Source organism: Saccoglossus kowalevskii, chromosome 8 (assembly GCF_978046115.1).
Source record: "Saccoglossus kowalevskii chromosome 8, keSacKowa6.1, whole genome shotgun sequence".
Lineage (NCBI taxonomy): Eukaryota > Metazoa > Hemichordata > Enteropneusta > Harrimaniidae > Saccoglossus > Saccoglossus kowalevskii.
In genome coordinates this window covers 38,751,167-38,773,338 of record NC_140648.1, presented here as the reverse complement: position 1 = coordinate 38,773,338, position 22,172 = coordinate 38,751,167, and the positions used below count along the sequence as shown (strand labels likewise).

Here is a 22,172-nt window from a genome sequence, read left to right as displayed (position 1 = left end):
TAATAGCTGTTTTTTTATCTGTAATGATTTCAACAATAAATTTCTGTTATTAAACATTCAGTTGTAACAGTGGTGACTGATCCAGTAAACCTATGGGTCACATAGGCCATATTAAAATAGTTGCTGGTCTTGCCTTCAATTATGGGAGGTCATTAAAGTAAGCAAAGTTAGATACATGGGTTAAAGAGTGTCAATTTCAATCAGTTTTATATAAGTATGTAGAGTCTCCTACAACACATGTAAAATAAATTTCAAAGTATTACAATTATAGAGCGTTAATAGTGACTCAATTTGGCAAAGAACAAAGAAAGCACCGTGGGGTATTGGAAACATAACATAGATAGAGAATATTTAAGGTTAAATTAAAATTTGTGACTAGATTATTAAAACAGTGTATACCAAGACTCAATGAAGTATCTTTAAAACAGATAAAAATAGGGTAATTTATGTAAAATGATATATTAATAGGCACATCTCTAATATGTCATGCCTAATCTAAACATATGAACTGTGGATTACCCTGAAGAATCTATGTATAAAGTTTTTTATAAATTGAGTGAGTGGATTTCATGTAAATCTCATGGTGAATGTGGAGTATTCCAGAACATATATATACCCTATACCAAGTTTTATTTCAAAATGTTGTGTTGTTTTGAGACATAAGAAAGTTGCCTAATTCATGGAAATCTCAAATCTAGGTATGTGCATTTTACCAAAGCATCTATGAACCAAGAGTCACTAAGGTTGGATTAGCCACTAAGGTTGGATTAGCGATACTGGCAATAGATATCTGTGTAATAACTACAAATTTACTAATTTATGCAAAATGGGTCATTAGTATGCACAGATGCCAGCCATAAAGTATTACCCCAGAGCACACATGTACCAAGTTGCCCTGAAATCAAATGAGTGGAGATATCGATGTGAACAATATTTTGAATCGTGATAAGAAGAGAAAACAATGGAGTTGACTTACTAAACTGCAGAATCATTTAATTCATATTCGTAACCACGTATGATACTCAGTCGTATTCCTTTGTCATTCCATAATGACTTGAGAGCGGTTGCAATACTTGGTCTCATTATAAAAGAGTCATTAAAACATCGTGTACATTGCAAGATTGTCTGTGCATGAAACTAAAACAAGAACAAAACAAAAAGGTCAAATTCAGACCATGCAATGCATTGTGGGTAGTATAATACATGAAAAGTAAAAAAATCAGTAGGTATTGATTTAGTTTCCAGAAAATCACAGTCTGACAGTATTCATAACACTTTTTGTTTGGCATTAAGAATTTATTTGAAAGAAATAAAAACATGTGTTAGAAAACAGAACCAATTTAAATGATGATATACAATGTAGATGGAATGTTGTGAGTGTGAAACTTACACAGTAACAATGAGGGTGGTCTGCAGTACAGACACTAAATAAATACAAATGCAATTATTGATTGTTATGATTTCATTCTTCACAATAAAATACAGCAGTCAATTGAAATTGTTTAAAGGCCCAGGAATACTATAAATACGCTCCTAAACAATAGGGATTATTTCCTTGGTTGTCATGCTGTAGTAAACAGCTCCAGCCAAGCTCCGGTAAATAAATTTTTTCTCAAACTTACAGGTCGATTATGTCGTGCCAATGTGGATGCATGTAACTATGAATATCACAGCAGTGACTGTGTGTAGTATTTATGACAATAAATAGTGTACAAGCTTAGATTTTGGCAGATAAAAGTCAAAAACACGAACCGGGGAAAGGGACACGCTACTAATCTTGAATAATTAACTACTGTCAATCAAAGTCACGTGATGTTGGACCGCTGAAACAGGATGCGTCATAGGCTATGCAAGTGATTAACAACACTCATTAGCATAGCCACACCTCCAATTCAAACTTGCCTGGGGCAAGTGAATTGGGCCTTTAAAGGGGAACCGCTCAATCCCATGGATTGCACCAAAGAATCATGGGACACTATTGCTTATGTTGTCTACAAAGTTAATCTATCTTTTGTTATCCATTGTAATTTTAATCCAGAAAGTAAATTTGTTGTGAGATTAGGCTTAACTGGAACTGCCCCTTTAAGTGGTATCACCATCTGAATGACTGAAATATGCAAAGCTTGACGTCAACGCCAACAGACTTAATTCTTTGGACATCATAACATTTTGTATAATTTCATGTTTTTTTCTATTGGGACAAACTTGACATCATATCACATTGACTACAAGTATTGATAACATTTTATGGTAAATTGGCAAATCAAAGTTAATTCTGCAGACATCCTGTGTGAAAACTTAAACGAACATAATGAAGTAATGCATATAAGACTGAGAACATCGTCTGTTGTCTGCAGTTGGTTCATTTCAATCACAAATAAGTTATGGTTACATCAATTCTATTTTAGTAAGATTTTGTAATCATTACCAACTGTATTAGGTTCATATATAAACAAAAAGAAATGGCTGCCAGACATGTTTCTGTGGATTAGTTTCTCCATGTGTTTAGGTAAAAATAGTTGTAATTTTTGAGAAAATTAACACCCTATTCCTGAGACAATTTCCTTCCTGGCCCTACTCAATAAAGAGATTATTATGAATGTTATAAAGTAAATTGAAAAATAAAACAATGATATATAAAACTGATATTGTTTATTTTTCAAAATTTGTGAAGTATTTCACACAGAAACAGAGGGAAAGAAATACTGCAGTAGAGTGTTGAGTTTTAGTTATAAGGTGACACTGACCTTGTTCTTTGGATTAGCCAGATTAATACGAAGCCAACCCATACCAGTTAATACAAACTTCATAGAACTCAAAAGATTGTCCAATACTGCCGGCTGAAAACAAAACAGTTTGAAATTATCATTAATATGAAAAAATAAAAACACAATGGAAGCATATTTGTATATGGTTGCTAAACACATTAGTTTGTTCAAATAATAATCAAGAAAATGGACATTATAAAGTTTCAAACATGGGCTATACAGGGCAAGTAGAGTTATGATTGCTATGATTATGGTCGCTATGGTAATGGTTGCTATGATTATGGTCGCTATGGTGATGATTTTTCATGATTTGGGTTGCAATGGTGATGACTGCTATGATTATGGTTGCTATGGTGATGACTGCTATGATTATGGTTGCAAAGAAAGGTTTTCATGAAGAAGTAGAAAATAGGATTTTTTAACAATTGTTTTAACATAAAAATTTCAAAAAATGAGTATATTGGATATATCTAAACCTAGGTTATAAAATGCATTGTTGATCCATGAAGATGTACTGATCATCACTAAAAATCAAACTCCTCTGTACATGCAACTCATAATTCCTTGTGTTACTGTGTTTTATTGAAATTTGTTAGTTCAAAACAAGTATGTGACCAATCATATTCAAATGAGTTTCTCCTCATCAAGACCACTGCTTTGCCTGCACTCAATGACTACAAATCACAAAAATATTCATAAAAAAGAAAACTTAAATTATTTTGCAAAATCAAATAATGTGCCACAATAACCCACCATATGGGATGTTCATGTTTTGTTTCATTCATTGCTTAAACATTGTACAATTACCCATACAAGCACAGATGTACATATCCATACACAGACACTGTACATTCCTCTAGCCTCTGTTTCAAACTGTGCCTAATGGGAGGGCTAACAATTAGTTTTTTTCTAGGGTAATGCTGTTCTAATTAATTTATTTTTTCAAAACAAAAGGGAACATTTTTCGTATTAGCACAGGACTGGGGTATAAGAAAGTACATGTATCAACACCTTACTCAAGGTGTGCTTTTTTTGAGTTAACTGACTTATTCAAAGTAGTGAATGAATACAAATACATATCTTTATAATATTTCAAAGTTACTTTTTTGGTTTTAAACAATTAAACAAGAGGAATTTTCAAAATTAAGAAAGATATTCAAGTTGCTAAAATACATGTACATAAAGATGAATTTCAATTCTTACAGATTTCACAAAAATGTCTTTGGATACAGAAAATGAAAAAAAAAGGATTTCACATGGCTATGTAGTTTGTCTAAATTGGGTTTCCATGGCAATTTTGTGAAATACCAGTTTACCAAAATTGACATTTTTGTTAGTTTTGGTTACAATATAGTTTCTATGGTAAAAGTATTAATTGACTGAAGTCAAATTCAGTTATTGATTCCATTCCATTCGATTGTGCTCAGTAACTCACTAGTGTTGTAAACACAGGAAGCAGAATTCTTGAGATTTAAAACTGGTGAGGCTAGTGGAGAAAATACTAATTTGTTTACTTTGTTCTCTGGTATGTCAGTCTCTTTGTCTGCTTGAGGTAAGCAATTGGTTTGTTGTAAAACAATGTTATTCACAGATTGTTGTGAACAATACTAGAATACAGTTAGTCAGCAGTCAGGGCGGTGCAAGTGTTAACCTGCATTACAATAGGTTTGAATGGAATTTGACACAGGGAGGGGGCGTTAACCTCAAAAAACAGAAGAAGTGGCACAGATCAGAATCAACATTACAATTTATAATATCACAAAAGCTATAACTCACTCATGACAAACATCACAATAGGACTGTTCAGTCTGAGAAAGTTTAGCAAAATGACAAGAACTTAGCAGTCTGACACTTGAGACGTAGAAAATGGATCCCAAAATAAACAGAAAAGAAGTATTCTTTACAAAACAATGTTTATTTACTCCATTACTAAGCTTGCATGATTTCTTGATCAAACATCGTTGGAATGTTTGCAGTTCAGGAAGCTGGACTTTTATAATTCAATGTCATTGGTTCCTACTATGAGAGACTAGAGAGGTGTGTCTCACTCAGTATTTATAATTCAATGTCATTGGTTCCTACTATGAGAGACTAGAGAGGTGTGTCTCACTCAGTATTTATAAACCTAGAGTCTTTTTATTATTTTTTGAAATCTTTTCAAATGCACATATCCGTATAACTCCTTTGTGATGCCATTTCCTCTGTTTTTTTCTCCTGATTTCCCTTAAACATAGCTGACTAACCAGGTACTTTGAACCCATTTACATGCTTTTATTTTACAAGTTCACATGGATTTAACTAAGTTTTAGTAATTTTCAGTAAAAAATAGTGAAATTAACAAGCAGTGAATAATTATTGCATTTACAGCAGCCAATGTAACATCATAACAGCTGATATAATAGAATGAAATATACATAACAAGTGGCTAAAATTTCAACCGTACTGTAAATTACAAGTATTAATTTTAATGTTTTTAAAAAATATGTAATTTTAAATGTGTACATTTTGAAGTTTTTTAAAAATATGTAATTTTAATGTGTACATTTCAAAGTTTTTTAAAATTATGTAATTTTAATGTGTACATTTCAAAATTTTTTAAAAATATGTAATTTTAATGTGTACATTTCAAAGTTTTTAAAAAATATGTAATTTTAATGTGTACATTTTGATGATTCAGGAATTATAGGCCATAAATAATTTAATCACTTTTGTACACTCAAAAAATATTTTATTTTATTGAAAAAACACCAAAAAACTAAGAAGAGACTGTACGAAAGTCTACCCACGATGCTTCTCAAAGACCTTTATTAATTCACCCTTTGAAATAGGACATACAGTGTACCGTATTTGCTCTATTAGTAGCCCATACGTTTACCTTAATTACAGAGGTGTTTCATACGATAAAAATAATCATATAGTAATGATTCAATATACAAGAAATGCAATTTTAGGTTTAGGTTTATATGTGCTGCAAAATTGTTTCGGTGCAAATGTTTTTTTGTGTTCTGAATTCTAAAGTTAAAATCACTTGCTCTAGTTGACATGACACAAGTCAACTTGATCACTGAAGTACATGTATATATTTTATTTCCTGTTTTAAAACATTAGATGCCACATGAATACTATAAATGTTTTTATGCGTTTTATGTGTTTCCATGGCAACAATTGTTAAAATGAATTAAACTTAAGTGAGTGATTATACTACATATGGCAGTGTATACTACTCATATCAAAAATGAAAAATACATAAAACTGACGTATAGTTCAGGTCAACCTTTGATGTAAAACAAGACATGAATGTCACATTATAAAGTAGTACAAGGAACATCTGCACACAGGTGAATAAATATGTACTCTTTGTGGGTACAACTCATCATAAAGTGATTTCCCATAATCTAGTTTTGTACTGACAACTAAAAACTTCCACTGACCCATGTTCAGAATCTCAGAGTACACAAGTGCAACAAAATTATTTGTCATACATGTATACATGCTCAAGAAACTGCATTCATAAATCTGAGTGAACCTTGATGTACATGACTGCTTTGTTAATCAGGTCTTAATATATTACCAGGACCTCGGTTTGTTTCAACATCACCACTGGGCATCAGAATCATTCTCATGTTGTCAAATACAATTTGTTATTAATACAGTAAGGTTTATTATTTAAAATGTATTCATTGTACATAGAACAACATCTGTTAATTTAAACAATTGTAAAAGCTATGTTTTCAGAGCAAGTACATGTAATAATTAAGAAAGCCAGTAGTGATAAAGGTTGGTCTGCTCATAACCTTCAATGGAGAAGTAACAATAATTGTTTGAAGTCTTTTTAGTGCAGTGATATTATTGCATTTCAATCATTATTAATGGGTATAAAATACTGTAAACCATTTAATTTTCACTTCTAGATATATTCAGGATTTTATGGAATTTGTGTACATTTCAATAAAGTCCCAGAAAAAATTGCCTTGCGAAATTGAAGCAGTTCATAGCACCACTGTAAAAAAAAAAAAAGTTTAAAATGAGAATAGTCAAAGATATACACATGTGGGTTCATAAGACATATGTACCAATCTGAGTGGTTCTAGAGATTAGTATCACAAGATTTTACTCTCTGTGATTCAATATCAGCCCTATGTATAACGCTGTGTTGCTCAGGCGAACTAATTGACAATGGCCCTACAGGTATCGCTATGCAATCACAGTAGTTTTGTATTCTTCTAGCATTTCAACCATGGAAAAAAATAATTGGGGAGGTGGCCGAATTATCAGAGGCGTATTTTGATTGGTCGAATTATAGGAGTATAAATTCTAGTAATTGAAATGCAGGATTGAAAAAGAACAAGACAATACGCAAGATTGATAAACCTTCAGCGAGCACTCCTGAAATTTCAGATCATTGGTACCATGTTTTTGGATACATTCAATGACCTGATACATAAAACTACATTTTTTATTGGTCAATCGCTTGACCATGTATGGCACAAGATAGTAAGCTTCTATCATAAAATTGGGTTTCTCATTTGATGCAACAAAACATGCATTCACAGCAGACGGAAATTCGTTTGAGATGTTACTGTATTTTTGTATTCAGTTTTCCATTTCAACCACCATCACCACTTAGTAAGCTGAGATTGTGCAATGGGATACTGACATCATTACCAATATAAATCATAATTCTGTTCAAACAATTAAAAATAAGATCACATTTAATTTAGTCAGTTTTCATAATGAATTACATAATAACATGTATTTATAAAATCTCTGGTTTAGGTGTCAAACACAGAGAAGAGTGAAAGGCCTTAATTTGGTTCTGAAATAGGCATCGCGAAATGTTGAAATTGAATCCCCCCAAAAAATTCACATAATAAAATATGCATTACTTTTTTCATAATTTTGATGATAATGAAAAGTAAAGTATGTTCTAAAAGAAGTTTCGAATAAATACAAACACGAATACATTGCTTAGTGGTTAGTACCGGTAGCAAATGATCACGGTAGCACAATCTGGTCATTCTGTGTGTCGCAAGTGAATAACTTACTTGTTTTCAAAGTATTGCAATTGTTGATTATTATTCAGTAATGATTATAATAACGTACAAAAAATTTATTTGTTGAATTTTTATGAATTGGAAGTAAAATTCAACTTAGTTTCATCGTAAACGAATGATTTCGATCGAATGTAACTGCTCGATGCAATATGATATCTGTCATGTTTTTCATTATACATAGCTCATTTAAATATGTTAATGACATTGGCACGTATTTTACAATATATATTAAATCGTTTCGGGAGGCTGTTTACTAAATAATAATGAATGAAACTTGCAAGAACAAACTGGCCCCAAAATAGCGGAAATTTGTAATGAGTCTACGCTGCTAGTGTCTGGTTAGGAGGGCGTCCTACCCATGATTTTATCATGTTCAAGGTCGTTCTATTTTCGAAATAGTTGTAACCAGAAATTATGCAAGTACTTTTGAACTTCAAACACAAATTTGATTATCATTATTATGTGTTAGTTTCTGTTGTTTCAAGGATTGAATTATGTACTAAACAAGATTTCACTAAAACTGTGAAAAGAAATATCAAGTTCCGTGTAAAAACACTATGTAAAGAGAGGGTGGAGCGCTATTTTAGCCAAAATAGGCTAGTAAGGCGTCATATGACACAGGTCTGTGCTGGGAGAGCGCTTCCTGTGATGACACAGCATGGTTCAGTAACCTTGTGGTGAACGCAACAATAACAAAATTAGTTGTTTTCAAAATATAAACTGAGCATTTGAAGAATAATTCAATATTGTTAACAGAAATAACAGCTCATTGTCGAAACGAAGCTTACCCATTCACGCTATTCACAATAAACATGATACTCTTGAATAGGTGTCAATGACTACGGTAAAATATAAATTAGACTCTTTTAGGCATCAGGAGTGAATGAAATATTCAAAATATAAAAAAAAAAAACTAAAAAAAACTGCCGAAAAAACATCGGGCGATTTCATGGTCTGTTGCAGACTGTACTTGATCGACCGTCCATACACGTGTTGTCACTGTACATTCACCATGTTGAATAGCACGAGATCCGCAAAATCTTCATTACAACTAACAGTTTAATGCTCACAATATAAAAAATATGAATATAATCATAGGCAACCTGCTATTATATAATGAATAAATTGACCGATACAGGGACAATCTTTTCCCCTGAAGTTGTGGATATTTCGGAAATCGCGACACGAGCAAAAGACCGATTTACTTGAAAACTATGTCCCCATGAATTAATCGTTCTGTACAATAATTTGACAGGATATACAATTTATGAACTAGTTTCGTAGATTGGAGACAATTGTTTGCTTTTTTGGCTTTTCACAAGAACATAAAGCTGGCAATCATAATATTCACATCCGTACGTCACGGAATCCTACCCCAATACATTCAATTTTACTGAAACTGGAAAACTTACCTTTGTCTCTTTTGCCCCCTTCTTGAAGTTCTTGAAATCAAATAAGGTTACTAGTTCTTCTAGTAACTGGTGAATGAGACCACTGAGCCGAATAGAATACATATATAAACAGTACTACATGTATAATAAATTGCACGCAATGGAGAAATCACTTGCCGTAATAACAGCAGCGTTACTCACAGATCTAATCTACTGTAAAATACTTTATTTCAGCTTTATTATTATCATTCGCTGAAAAGACTTTTTCTGGGTGTTTTGTATGGAATTTATTTCCATTGATTTTGACAAGTTGAATGTAAAATATAGGAAAAAAGGTATATTCGCTGGATTTTATTTTAACTGAAACATTCCTTCAGCGAAAATAGCAAAAAAATACTTTGCTAGTGGTGGTGATAGTGTGTGGTGGTGATAGTACATGGCACTAGGGTGATAGTGTGTGGTGGTGATAGTACATGGCACTATGGTGATAGTGTATGGTGGTGATAGTAAATGGCACTAAGTATTTTACAGTAATTAATTTATTCTTAGTATGCGCAGTCGGTTCTGTCAATGTTGCCGGGAGAGGTAATTTTTGATGAAAATCGTGAAAAAGACCTACTTAGGATTTTCAGATCTGGAGAAAATTTTTGTGTCTTTAGTAGACATATTATTGTTCATCAACCTGCGAAGTTTCACTGATATCTGCTGCAGAATTTCTGAGAAAATGTTGGAGACGGAAGGTGGGAAATGGAAACTCAAGGTTTGACACAGAGTTAATTTTAACCCACTGTTGGAAAAATGTGTGAATAAATTAACCTAGTTTTTTAGTTAGCTTTGAGTCAGAAAAGCTGGCCTCAACCCACAGTTCTGTTTTTACCCCCCCCCCCCCCCCACACACACACACACCACAGATGATCCAATGGTGGGTGAATAAGGCATGAAAATGTGAGGTATTAAATTAAATTGAAACAAACAGAATACAGGTTTAGTCCACTGATACAGAATATTTACAAAGCGATCTAGAACTCTGTTTCCCAACACTTAGATATCAATTGTTACAATGTATCTATCACATCACTTGATATTAGATCATTAACAACACAATGTGAGAAGTCATATAAAACTCTCTATTATTAGGGCTATATAACTTTAATTGAGCTATTCTAAATGTACATCCAAGTGTAATAAAACAAGGTTTATTGCTGAACAGCCAAGGTCAACACAATAAATTTAACAATGGCAGCAGTTGTTTACTTCATTGAGTCACAAATACCATGGCTATTGTTTGTATAAGTGTCCCAATAGAATCAAATGTCAACAGAGTTCAATGCCATGAACACTGCTTAATCAAATTAACAAGGATTTTAACAAATATATGGAATGAAAAAATAAACAAAAACTATTTTTTTTCGAACTAATATAATATATATTAAATATATTTAACTTTAAATAACTTAAAATTATTTAAATCAAAAAAATTTAATATTATTGCAAATGATTCATTCATTCAAAAATTATACAATGACAAATTACAATTTGAACAACTGCACATCAAATTTTGCAAGCAAACACTCGGTGTACATAAAAGGTCCAGTAACATTGCTTCTAGAGCAGAGCTTGGAAGCTACCCAATCATCACTGATATATGTGCACAAATGCTAAAATACCAAGAAGAATATTTAATTCAGAAAGCAGCCCTTTGGTTCAATGTGCATTCAAGTCAGAAAGCAAACTAAATGGCAACACCTGGATAGCATTTGTGAACAAATTACAGGAAATATCAAATGTACATGATAATGCAGAGTTCAATAGTATACAAACAAAAATGAAATTACAGAAAACCTATATTAATAACCAGTGGTTGCCAGCCCTCCAAAAAACAGAAAATAATAAATTACGCATTTACAAGACATTTAAATCAAAATATGAATTTGAGCCATATCTAGAACTTGTAAAAAATATTAGTCATAAAACAAGTACAACCAAATTTAGAATCTCTGCTCATACACTGCCAATTGAAAGGTTAAGATACAAAGGCATGCCTTCAGAGGAAAGAATTTGTAATTTGTGTGAAGACAAGGCTATTGGTGATGAAATACATGCATTATTGGTTTGTAAGAACCAAAGGTTAATAACTAGTCGTACACAATTAATTAATACTTTGTCATTGTATAATGATAGTCTACTAACATTATCAGAACAAAACATGTTCAAACAAATTTTAAGTTCAAATGATGGTTTCATTACCAACAGCCTGGGAAAATTCATCAATGATATTTTAACAGAAAACAAAAATTAAACTTTTAATATTTAAACTGAATATATCACATATAAGTGAAACAACACTCCACAGTGATGAGAGAATTACAATTTTATTGTGGGTATTGCAATTCTTTTTTAAATCATTCTGTCAAGAATACAAAGTGATGTGATGTCAATATTTGACCATTTTGGTTGTTAAAGGGGGAGGCGTCACTCCCCGGGATTGTACCATAAACTTACTGGGTATATTAGACAACATCCCAGTCTAGACACCCTATGCCATTTTTCAGATTATAAACATTAAGGCATATCTTAGGAGTCCTCACTATACTATTATGACCACAAACCCATTCTCCTGATTTTTGACAATTCAAAATGAAACATTTTTCGCCAATGGGAGTAACAGTGAAGCTTTTTCAAATGATGTCATTGCACACTGTGCTCGTTGATTCGCTAGTTGGATAATCCAGGGTATGGTGTGTGGTGGTGATAGTACATGGCACTAGGGTGATAGTGTGTGGTGGCGATGATAGTACATGGCACTAGGATGATAGTGTGTGGTGGTGATAGTACATGGCACTAAGGTGATAGTGTGTGGTGGTGATAGTACATGGCACTAAGGTGATAGTGTGTGGTGGTGATAATACATGGCACTAGGGTGATAGTGTGTGGTGGTGATAGTACATGGCACTAGGGTGATAGTGTGTGGTGGTGATAGTACATGGCACTAGGGTGATAGTGTGTGGTGGTGATAGTACATGGCACTAAGGTGATAGTGTGTGGTGGTGATAGTACATGGCACAAAGGTGATAGTGTGTGGTGGTGATAGTACATGGCACTAAGGTGATAGTGTGTGGTGGTGATAGTGTGTGGTGGTGATAGTACATGGCACTAGGGTGATAGTGTGTGGTGGTGATAGTACATGGCACTAAGGTGATAGTGTGTGGTGGTGATAGTACATGGCACTAGGGTGATAGTGTGTGGTGGTGATAGTACATGGCACTAGGGTGATAGTGTGTGGTGGTGATAGTAAATGGCACTAAGGTGATAGTGTGGTGGTGATAGTACATGGCACTAAGGTGATAGTGTGTGGTGGTGATAGTACATGGCACAAAGGTGATAGTGTGTGGTGGTGATAGTACATGGCACTAAGGTGATAGTGTGTGGTGGTGATAGTGTGTGGTGGTGATAGTACATGGCACTAGGGTGATAGTGTGTGGTGGTGATAGTACATGGCACTAAGGTGATAGTGTGTGGTGGTGATAGTACATGGCACTAGGGTGATAGTGTGTGGTGGTGATAGTACATGGCACTAGGGTGATAGTGTGTGGTGGTGATAGTACATGGCACTAGGGTGATAGTGTGTGGTGGTGATAGTACATGGCACTAGGGTGATAGTGTGTGGTGGTGATAGTAAATGGCACTAAGATGATAGTGTGTGGTGGTGATAGTACATGGCACTAAGGTGATAGTGTGTGGTGGTGATAGCACATGGCACTAGGATGATAGTGTGTGGTGGTGATAGTACATGGCACTAAGGTGATAATGTGTGGTGGTGATAGTACATGGCACTAGGATGATAGTGTGTGGTGGTGATAGTACATGGCACTAAGGTGATAGTGTGTGGTGGTGATACTACATGGCACTAGGGTGATAGTGTGTGGTGATGATAGTACATGGCACTAAGGTGATAGTGTGTGGTGGTGATAGTACATGGCACTAGGGTGATAGTGTGTGGTGATGATAGTACATGGCACTAAGGTGATAGTATGTGGTGGTGATAGTACATGGCACTAGGATGATAGTGTGTGGTGGTGATAGTATATGGCACTAGGGTGATAGTGTGTGGTGGTGATAGTACATGGCACTAGGGTGATAGTGTGTGGTGGTGATAGTACATGGCACTAGGGTGATAGTGTGTGGTGGTGATAGTACATGGCACTAGGGTGATAGTGTGTGGTGGTGACAGTACATGGCACTAAGGTGATAGTGTGTGGTGGTGATAGTACATGGCACTAGGGTGATAGTGTGTGGTGGTGATAGTACATGGCACTAGGGTGATAGTGTGTGGTGGTGATAGTAGATGACACTAGGGTGATAGTGTGTGGTGGTGATAGTACATGGCACTAGGGCGATAGTGTGTGGTGGTGATAGTAGATGGCACTAGGGTGATAGTGTGTGGTGGTGATAGTACATGGCACTAGGGTGATAGTGTGTGGTGGTGATAGTACATGGCACTAGGGTGATAGTGTGTGGTGGTGATAGTACATGGCACTAGGGTGATAGTGTGTGGTGGTGATAGTACATGGCACTAGGGTGAGTGTGGTGGTGATAGTACATGGCACTAGGGTGATAGTGTGTGGTGGTGACAGTACATGGCACTAAGGTGATAGTGTGTGGTGGTGGTGATAGTACATGGCACTAGGGTGATAGTGTGTGGTGGTGATAGTACATGGCACTAGGGTGATAGTGTGTGGTGGTGATAGTACATGGCACTAGGGTGATAGTGTGTGGTGGTGACAGTACATGGCACTAGGGTGATAGTGTGTGGTGGTGACAGTACATATCCATTAGGGTGATAGTGGTGGTGGTGATAGTACATGGCACTAGGATGATAGTGTGTGGTGGTGACAGTACATGGCACTAGGGTGATAGTGTGTGGTGGTGACAGTACATGGCACTAGGGTGATAGTGTGTGGTGGTGACAGTACATGGCACTAGGGTGATAGTGTGTGGTGGTGATAGTACATGGCACTAGGGTGATAGTGTGTGGTGGTGACAGTACATGGCACTAGGGTGATAGTGTGGGGTGGTGACAGTACATGGCACTAGGGTGATAGTGTGTGGTGGTGATAGTACATGGCACTAGGGTGATAGTGTGTGGTGGTGATAGTACATGGCACTAGGGTGATAGTGTGTGGTGGTGATAGAACATGGCACTAGGGTGATAGTGTGGGGTGGTGACAGTACATGGCACTAGGGTGATAGTGTGTGGTGGTGATAGTACATGGCACTGGGGTGATAGTGTGTGGTGGTGATAGTACATGGCACTAGGGTGATAGTGTGTGGTGGTGACAGTACATGGCACTAAGGTGATAGTGTGTGGTGGTGATAGTACATGGCACTAGGGTGATAGTGTGTGGTGGTGATAGTACATGGCACTAGGGTGATAGTGTGTGGTGGTGATAGTACATGGCACTAGGGTGATAGTGTGTGGTGGTGATAGTACATGGCACTAGGGTGATAGTGTGTGGTGGTGATAGTACATGGCACTAGGGTGATAGTGTGTGGTGGTGATAGTACATGGCACTAGGGTGATAGTGTGTGGTGGTGACAGTACATGGCACTAAGGTGATAGTGTGTGGTGGTGATAGTACATGGCACTAGGGTGATAGTGTGTGGTGGTGATAGTACATGGCACTAGGGTGATAGTGTGTGGTGGTGATAGTACATGGCACTAGGGTGATAGTGTGTGGTGGTGACAGTACATGGCACTAGGGTGATAGTGTGTGGTGGTGACAGTACATGGCACTAGGGTGATAGTGTGTGGTGGTGACAGTACATGGCACTAGGGTGATAGTGTGTGGTGGTGACAGTACATGGCACTAGGGTGATAGTGTGTGGTGGTGGTGATAGTACATGGCACTAGGGTGATAGTGTGTGGTGGTGATAGTACATGGCACTAGGGTGATAGTGTGTGGTGGTGATAGTACATGGCACTAGGGTGATAGTGTGTGGTGGTGATAGTACATGGCACTAGGGTGATAGTGTGTGGTGGTGATAGTACATGGCACTAGGGTGATAGTGTGTGGTGGTGATAGTACATGGCACTAGGGTGATAGTGTGTGGTGGTGACAGTACATGGCACTAGGGTGATAGTGTGTGGTGGTGATAGTACATGGCACTAGGGTGATAGTGTGTGGTGGTGATAGTACATGGCACTAAGGTGATAGTGTGCGGTGGTGACAGTACATGGCACTAAGGTGATAGTGTGCGGTGGTGATAGTACATGGCACTAGGGTGATAGTGTGTGGTGGTGATAGTACATGGCACTAGGGTGATAGTGTGTGGTGGTGATAGTACATGGCACTAAGGTGATAGTGTGTGGTGGTGATAGTACATGGCACTAGGGTGATAGTGTGTGGTGATGATAGTACATGGCACTAAGGTGATAGTATGTGGTGGTGATAGTACATGGCACTAGGGTGATAGTGTGTGGTGGTGACAGTACATGGCACTAAGGTGATAGTGTGTGGTGGTGATAGTACATGGCACTAGGGTGATAGTGTGTGGTTGTCATAGTACATGGCACTAGGGTGATAGTGTGTGGTGGTGACAGTACATGGCACTAGGGTGATAATGTGTGGTGGTGATAGTACATGGCACTAGGGTGATAGTGTGTGGTGGTGACAGTACATGGCACTAGGGTGATAGTGTGTGGTGGTGATAGTACATGGCACTAGGGTGATAGTGTGTGGTGGTGATAGTACATGGCACTAGGGTGATAGTGTGTGGTGGTGATAGTACATGGCACTAGGGTGATAGTGTGTGGTGGTGATAGTACATGGCACTAGGGTGATAGTGTGTGGTGGTGATAGTACATGGCACTAGGGTGATAGTGTGTGGTGGTGATAGTACATGGCACTAGGGTGATAGTGTGTGGTGGTGACAGTACATGGCACTAAGGTGATAGTGTGTGGTGGTGATAGTACATGGCACTAGGGTGATAGTGTGTGGTGGTGATAGTGTGTGGTGGTGATAGTACATGGCACTAGGGTGATAGTGTGTGGTGGTGACAGTACATGGCACTAGGGTGATAGTGTGTGGTGGTGATAGTACATGGCACTAGGGTGATAGTGTGTGGTGGTGACAGTACATGGCACTAGGGTGATAGTGTGTGGTGGTGACAGTACATGGCACTAGGGTGATAGTGTGTGGTGGTGATAGTACATGGCACTATGGTGATAGTGTGTGGTGGTGATAGTACATGGCACTAGGGTGATAGTGTGTGGTGGTGATAGTACATGGCACTAGGGTGATAGTGTGTGGTGGTGATAGTACATGGCACTAGGGTGATAGTGTGTGGTGGTGATAGTACATGGCACTAGGGTGATAGTGTGTGGTGGTGATAGTACATGGCACTAGGGTGATAGTGTGTGGTGGTGACAGTACATGGCACTAGGGTGATAGTGTGTGGTGGTGATAGTACATGGCACTAGGGTGATAGTATGTGGTGGTGATAGTACATGGCACTAGGGTGATAGTGTGTGGTGGTGACAGTACATGGCACTAATGTGATACATGTAGTGTGTGGTGGTGATAGTACATGGCACTAGGGTGATAGTGTGTGGTGGTGATAGTACATGGCACTAGGGTGATAGTGTGTGGTGGTGATAGTACATGGCACTAGGGTGATAGTGTGTGGTGGTGATAGTGCATGGCACTAAGGTGATAGTGTGTGGTGGTGATAGTACATGGCACTAGGGTGATAGTGTGTGGTGATGATAGTACATGGCACTAAGGTGATAGTATGTGGTGGTGATAGTACATGGCACTAGGGTGATAGTGTGTGGTGGTGACAGTACATGGCACTAAGGTGATAGTGTGTGGTGGTGATAGTACATGGCACTAGGGTGATAGTGTGTGGTGGTGATAGTACATGGCACTAGGGTGATAGTGTGTGGTGGTGACAGTACATGGCACTAGGGTGATAGTGTGTGGTGGTGATAGTACATGGCACTAGGGTGATAGTGTGTGGTGGTTACAGTACATGGCACTAGGGTGATAGTAAGTGGTGGTGATAGTACATGGCACTAGGGTGATAGTGTGTGGTGGTGATAGTACATGGCACTAGGGTGATAGTGTGTGGTGGTGATAGTACATGGCACTAGGGTGATAGTGTGTGGTGGTAATAGTACATGGCACTAGGGTGATAGTGTGTGGTGGTGATAGTACATGGCACTAGGGTGATAGTGTGTGGTGGTTACAGTACATGGCACTAGGGTGATAGTAAGTGGTGGTGATAGTACATGGCACTAGGGTGATAGTGTGTGGTGGTGATAGTACATGGCACTAGGGTGATAGTGTGTGGTGGTGATAGTACATGGCACTAGGGTGATAGTGTGTGGTGGTGATAGTACATGGCACTAGGGTGATAGTGTGTGGTGGTAATAGTACATGGCACTAGGGTGATAGTGTGTGGTGGTGATAGTACATGGCACTAGGGTGATAGTGTGTGGTGGTGTCAGTACATGGCACTAAGGTGATAGTGCGTGGTGGTGATAGTACATGGCACTAGGGTGATAGTGTGTGGTGGTGATAGTACATGGCACTAAGGTGATAGTGTGTGGTGGTGATAGTACATGGCACTAGGGTGATAGTGTGTGGTGATGATAGTACATGGCACTAAGGTGATAGTATGTGGTGGTGATAGTACATGGCACTAGGGTGATAGTGTGTGGTGGTGACAGTACATGGCACTAAGGTGATAGTGTGTGGTGGTGATAGTACATGGCACTAGGGTGATAGTGTGTGGTGGTGATAGTACATGGCACTAGGGTGATAGTGTGTGGTGGTGACAGTACATGGCACTAGGGTGATAGTGTGTGGTGGTGATAGTACATGGCACTAGGGTGATAGTGTGTGGTGGTGACAGTACATGGCACTAGGGTGATAGTGTGTGGTGGTGATAGTACATGGCACTAGGGTGATAGTGTGTGGTGGTGACAGTACATGGCACTAGGGTGATAGTGTGTGGTGGTGATAGTACATGGCACTAGGGTGATAGTGTGTGGTGGTGACAGTACATGGCACTAGGGTGATAGTGTGTGGTGGTGATAGTACATGGCACTAGGGTGATAGTGTGTGGTTGTCATAGTACATGGCACTAGGGTGATAGTGTGTGGTGGTGATAGTACATGGCACTAGGGTGATAGTGTGTGGTGGTGATAGTACATGGCACTAGGGTGATAGTGTGTGGTGGTGATAGTACATGGCACTAGGGTGATAGTGTGTGGTGGTGACAGTACATGGCACTAGGGTGATAGTGTGTGGTGGTGACAGTACATGGCACTAGGGTGATAGTGTGTGGTGGTGACAGTACATGGCACTAGGGTGATAGTGTGTGGTGGTGATAGTACATGGCACTAAGGTGATAGTGTGTGGTGGTGACAGTACGAGGCACTAGGGTGATAGTGTGTGGTGGTGACAGTACATGGCACTAAGGTGATAGTGTGTGGTGGTGATAGTACATGGCACTAGGGTGATAGTGTGTGGTGGTGATAGTACATGGCACTAGGGTGATAGTGTGTGGTGGTGATAGTACATGGCACTAGGGTGATAGTGTGTGGTGGTGATAGTACATGGCACTAGTAATATTCTTAAAAACAAAACAATTCCTGATCTTTTGCTACAACAGATAATAATTTATTCGAACAAATCAAAATATGCCAAAACCAAGCTGTAATAATTTAATACATCCAACAATTTTCAAATTCAATCAGAAACTTATAAATTATGAGTGAATGATTTCTGTTAAGATTACCAGTACTGCTATAAAAGTCATTTAACATAAATTGCCTTTGTATGTCAAAGGTCAACAGTAATGCAAGACAAATTATGCCCTTAGGTAAAAACACTACTCATAAAATGTACCACTCATTCTTGTATTAATAAGTAGAAAAGATAAAATAAAACATGTATACTGAATCCCTTGAATGAGGTACACACAAACATCATCATATTTTTCCATATTTGTTTCAAAAAAGCGAATCAAGACTGGTAGGCTTTGTCTAAAATAAACCAAGAATTAATATACTATATTTGCTCTATCAGTATGGCTATCAAATTATATATTATGTTTATATAGTAACAAATTTATAATACTTCAATTTTTCAAGTTTGTGTTTATATGATCTTCTAATAAAGCAACTGCAGTAGTTGAAAGTAATAATATTAGCATACCAGTCATTTCTAGGGCATTATGGGAAGGTTGTAAATCAACTATGGCATTACGGGAAATATTGTATTTCAAGCATTTACATTATCAGTTTTTTTTTTATTTTATTTATTTTATTTATTACATGTATTTAAATCCTGTGAGCGTATTTAGAGAATAAAGCTATGTACATGAACTTAACAAGTGAAAGAGTGAATGACACTAAGTGGTCAACTAAAGTGATTTCAACATTATCAAAATGACATTTCATCTTGTAAAATGTGAAGTGGATGTCAAAACAAGGGCACCACCTGCTTGTTTACAACAAGTGAAAGTCAACAGTTGTACATGGGTGGCTATTTAGACTCAAAACTAGAGTGAGTACATATTGCATTCCATGCTTGAATGAAGACATATTAATTAATCATTATCAGAGGAATCATTGTTTGTTTAATGAATAGATTATAGATTGCCTTTCCTGGTGCCTGTTCATTTATGAATGAAAACACATCCAGATCTAATGACTTACTACATCAAAGTTCAAAGTCAATCTCTATATTGTGGTGCACTTTAGACATTAGGCATGTTGTTTTAAGCTGAAAGCTGAACCATACCTTCTGATGAGAGTTGTGTATGCAGTGAACTTGAGCATGAATACAATGTTAGGATTCTTGACAGCAACAAAGCATACACTGAATGGTTAAACAGTTTTAAAGTATAATGCAGAATACCACTTAGCAATTCTAGTTATGACTACTACAGTTATTAGGTTTCTATGGGTTTATAGTTTCTGTAATTTAAAGGTAACAATGATTGAAGACTCAATGTCTTGGGTAAGTTGAAGTTTGCAGACAAAGATCCTACATCGCATGGCACATAATACAGTTAATTCAAGCACAATGTGACAGAACATAAGAAATGTAGATAACAGCTGTAGCTTGTAATTTATCATCACAAAAACTGTTCCAAACAATTTGATTTATTTACTACAAAAAACATTGATTATTTATTGATCACAGAATCAACACACTGGAGGCCCTAACACTCAATTGATTTTGTAAATTTTTTGTATTAACCAGATTAGCAAAGTAAGTCATTTTAATCAGCAATCTTGATTATAAACTCCCTGCCTTGTAATGAACATTCCCCTGTATTTCATGTCTTCAGTACCCCCCCCCCCTCAGACACATCCACCCCCTTACCCCCTTTACCTTGAAGCTCAATAATTCTTCATCAGTAAAGCCATCATGGTGTATAATTTTCATCTGTTTAACCAGTGTACTCTTACCACTCTCACCAGCACCTATATATCGCACGCATATAAATGGAATAAAGCATGTAAAGAGTAAATGCTACATTATTTGATAAGTTTTTTGTAGTTTCTTTTAGAATCACAACTTTAAATATGCACAATGTGACTTACTGTAGAGAGACAAATTTTCATGAATTTCACAATCAGTGAATATAGCGAAAATGTGTAGCTGTGATAATTTATCTGATGTTCTAAACCATGGAGTCTCAGTCACTGTTACAAAACTTTGTCTACACGAACGCCATACAATCTTTTCTAGCAGTGACAATATAAAATAAGACTCACATTGACTACAGCAACACATGTTTAATTTATGTAATTCTACACAAATTGAGCAGACATGGTATTGCACACTGGATCATTAAAACTTATTTTCAGAGCAGATAAATCTCTCTCATTTACGTGAAAGCAAAGGTAGTAAGAGACAGCTGTGCTTTCAGTTTCAATCATTTTAGCTTCAGTTTTGTTTACTCCAAATTACCACTTACATGTAATTACTATATATTGTACAGGGGATGATTAATTACAGCGTGGGATACTAGACCAAGTATGGTCTTTTTATTTCACAGACTGTTGCACTAACTGTAGATTTTATGACTTACACCCCTTTGGCGTTGTGAATACAATGTGTGACCAGTCAGCTGGGTTATCTCGATCAGAAACCGGGTTACAGGTACCTGGATGATTACACTCACTCGTTGTACAATGTTTGTTTTTTTAAATTAGCAAACTATGTGTAATGTGAACATTTTAAATGTTAATCTCACCTAAAAGCAGAATTTTTATGATGTTCTGTTCCTCCCTAGCATGTAACATGAGCTCGCGGTCAATCTCATCGCTTCGTTCGCGAGCCCGTTTTTCATCCTCGTCCAGAGTCAAACACGCCCCCATGGCCGATTAAATCGACGTACGGGCACCTCCAAATACATCCCAGGCGGACACAAACTTGCAAAATTGACGAAAATCAATCGTGATCATTGCTACGAAGGTCACGACAGTTCCCAAAAACTGTGGCTTTTGTTATTCCAACATGGCGCACATGTAAACACGGAAGTTAGACACAAGTGCAGAAATGTTACACACTCAATTGACCCATATTATTACGTCCCCATCAGTACCGGAAAGTTGATAACACGGATCCTCTGTAACTGCAAATACTCCCAGAAAAGCTAAAGTACGGAGACCTTATTCTGCAAAGGTGACATGTGAAAATGTTCTGCATGAAATTTCAAATGGCCAGTCAGCGTACTAATTTCATGCTTCGACACACACGTAAATAGTTGTTGAAACTCGCTTCTCATTTCGTAGCCACGTCGCTTGAGGGCGTACATTAATCAAATTTCCGACAAAAGATCAACGTGAATACATACCAGATAAAGCTATCAATAAAAACCGCATACATCGATGGTGTCAATGGAACAATAGGCACCCTTGTAATGTGCTCTATTT

At 37.6% G+C, this 22,172-nt stretch overlaps 1 protein-coding gene across 1 annotated transcript in view; it reads right to left on the bottom strand.

The window, feature by feature from the left end:
* LOC102802191 (guanine nucleotide-binding protein G(o) subunit alpha-like) overlaps positions 1-21,954 on the bottom strand; it is a 47,564-nt gene extending 25,610 nt beyond the window's left edge. Inside the window, exons 1-4 of the mRNA XM_085502588.1 lie at positions 21,491-21,954; positions 20,623-20,714; positions 2,748-2,840; positions 977-1,137 (exon numbers count right to left, since the gene is read on the bottom strand). Of these exons, the coding sequence (XP_085358714.1) occupies positions 977-1,137; positions 2,748-2,840; positions 20,623-20,714; positions 21,491-21,614 (470 nt within the window). The 5' untranslated portion in view covers positions 21,615-21,954. The remainder of the gene's footprint in view (positions 1-976; positions 1,138-2,747; positions 2,841-20,622; positions 20,715-21,490) is intronic.
* Positions 21,955-22,172: the final 218 nt, after the last annotated feature.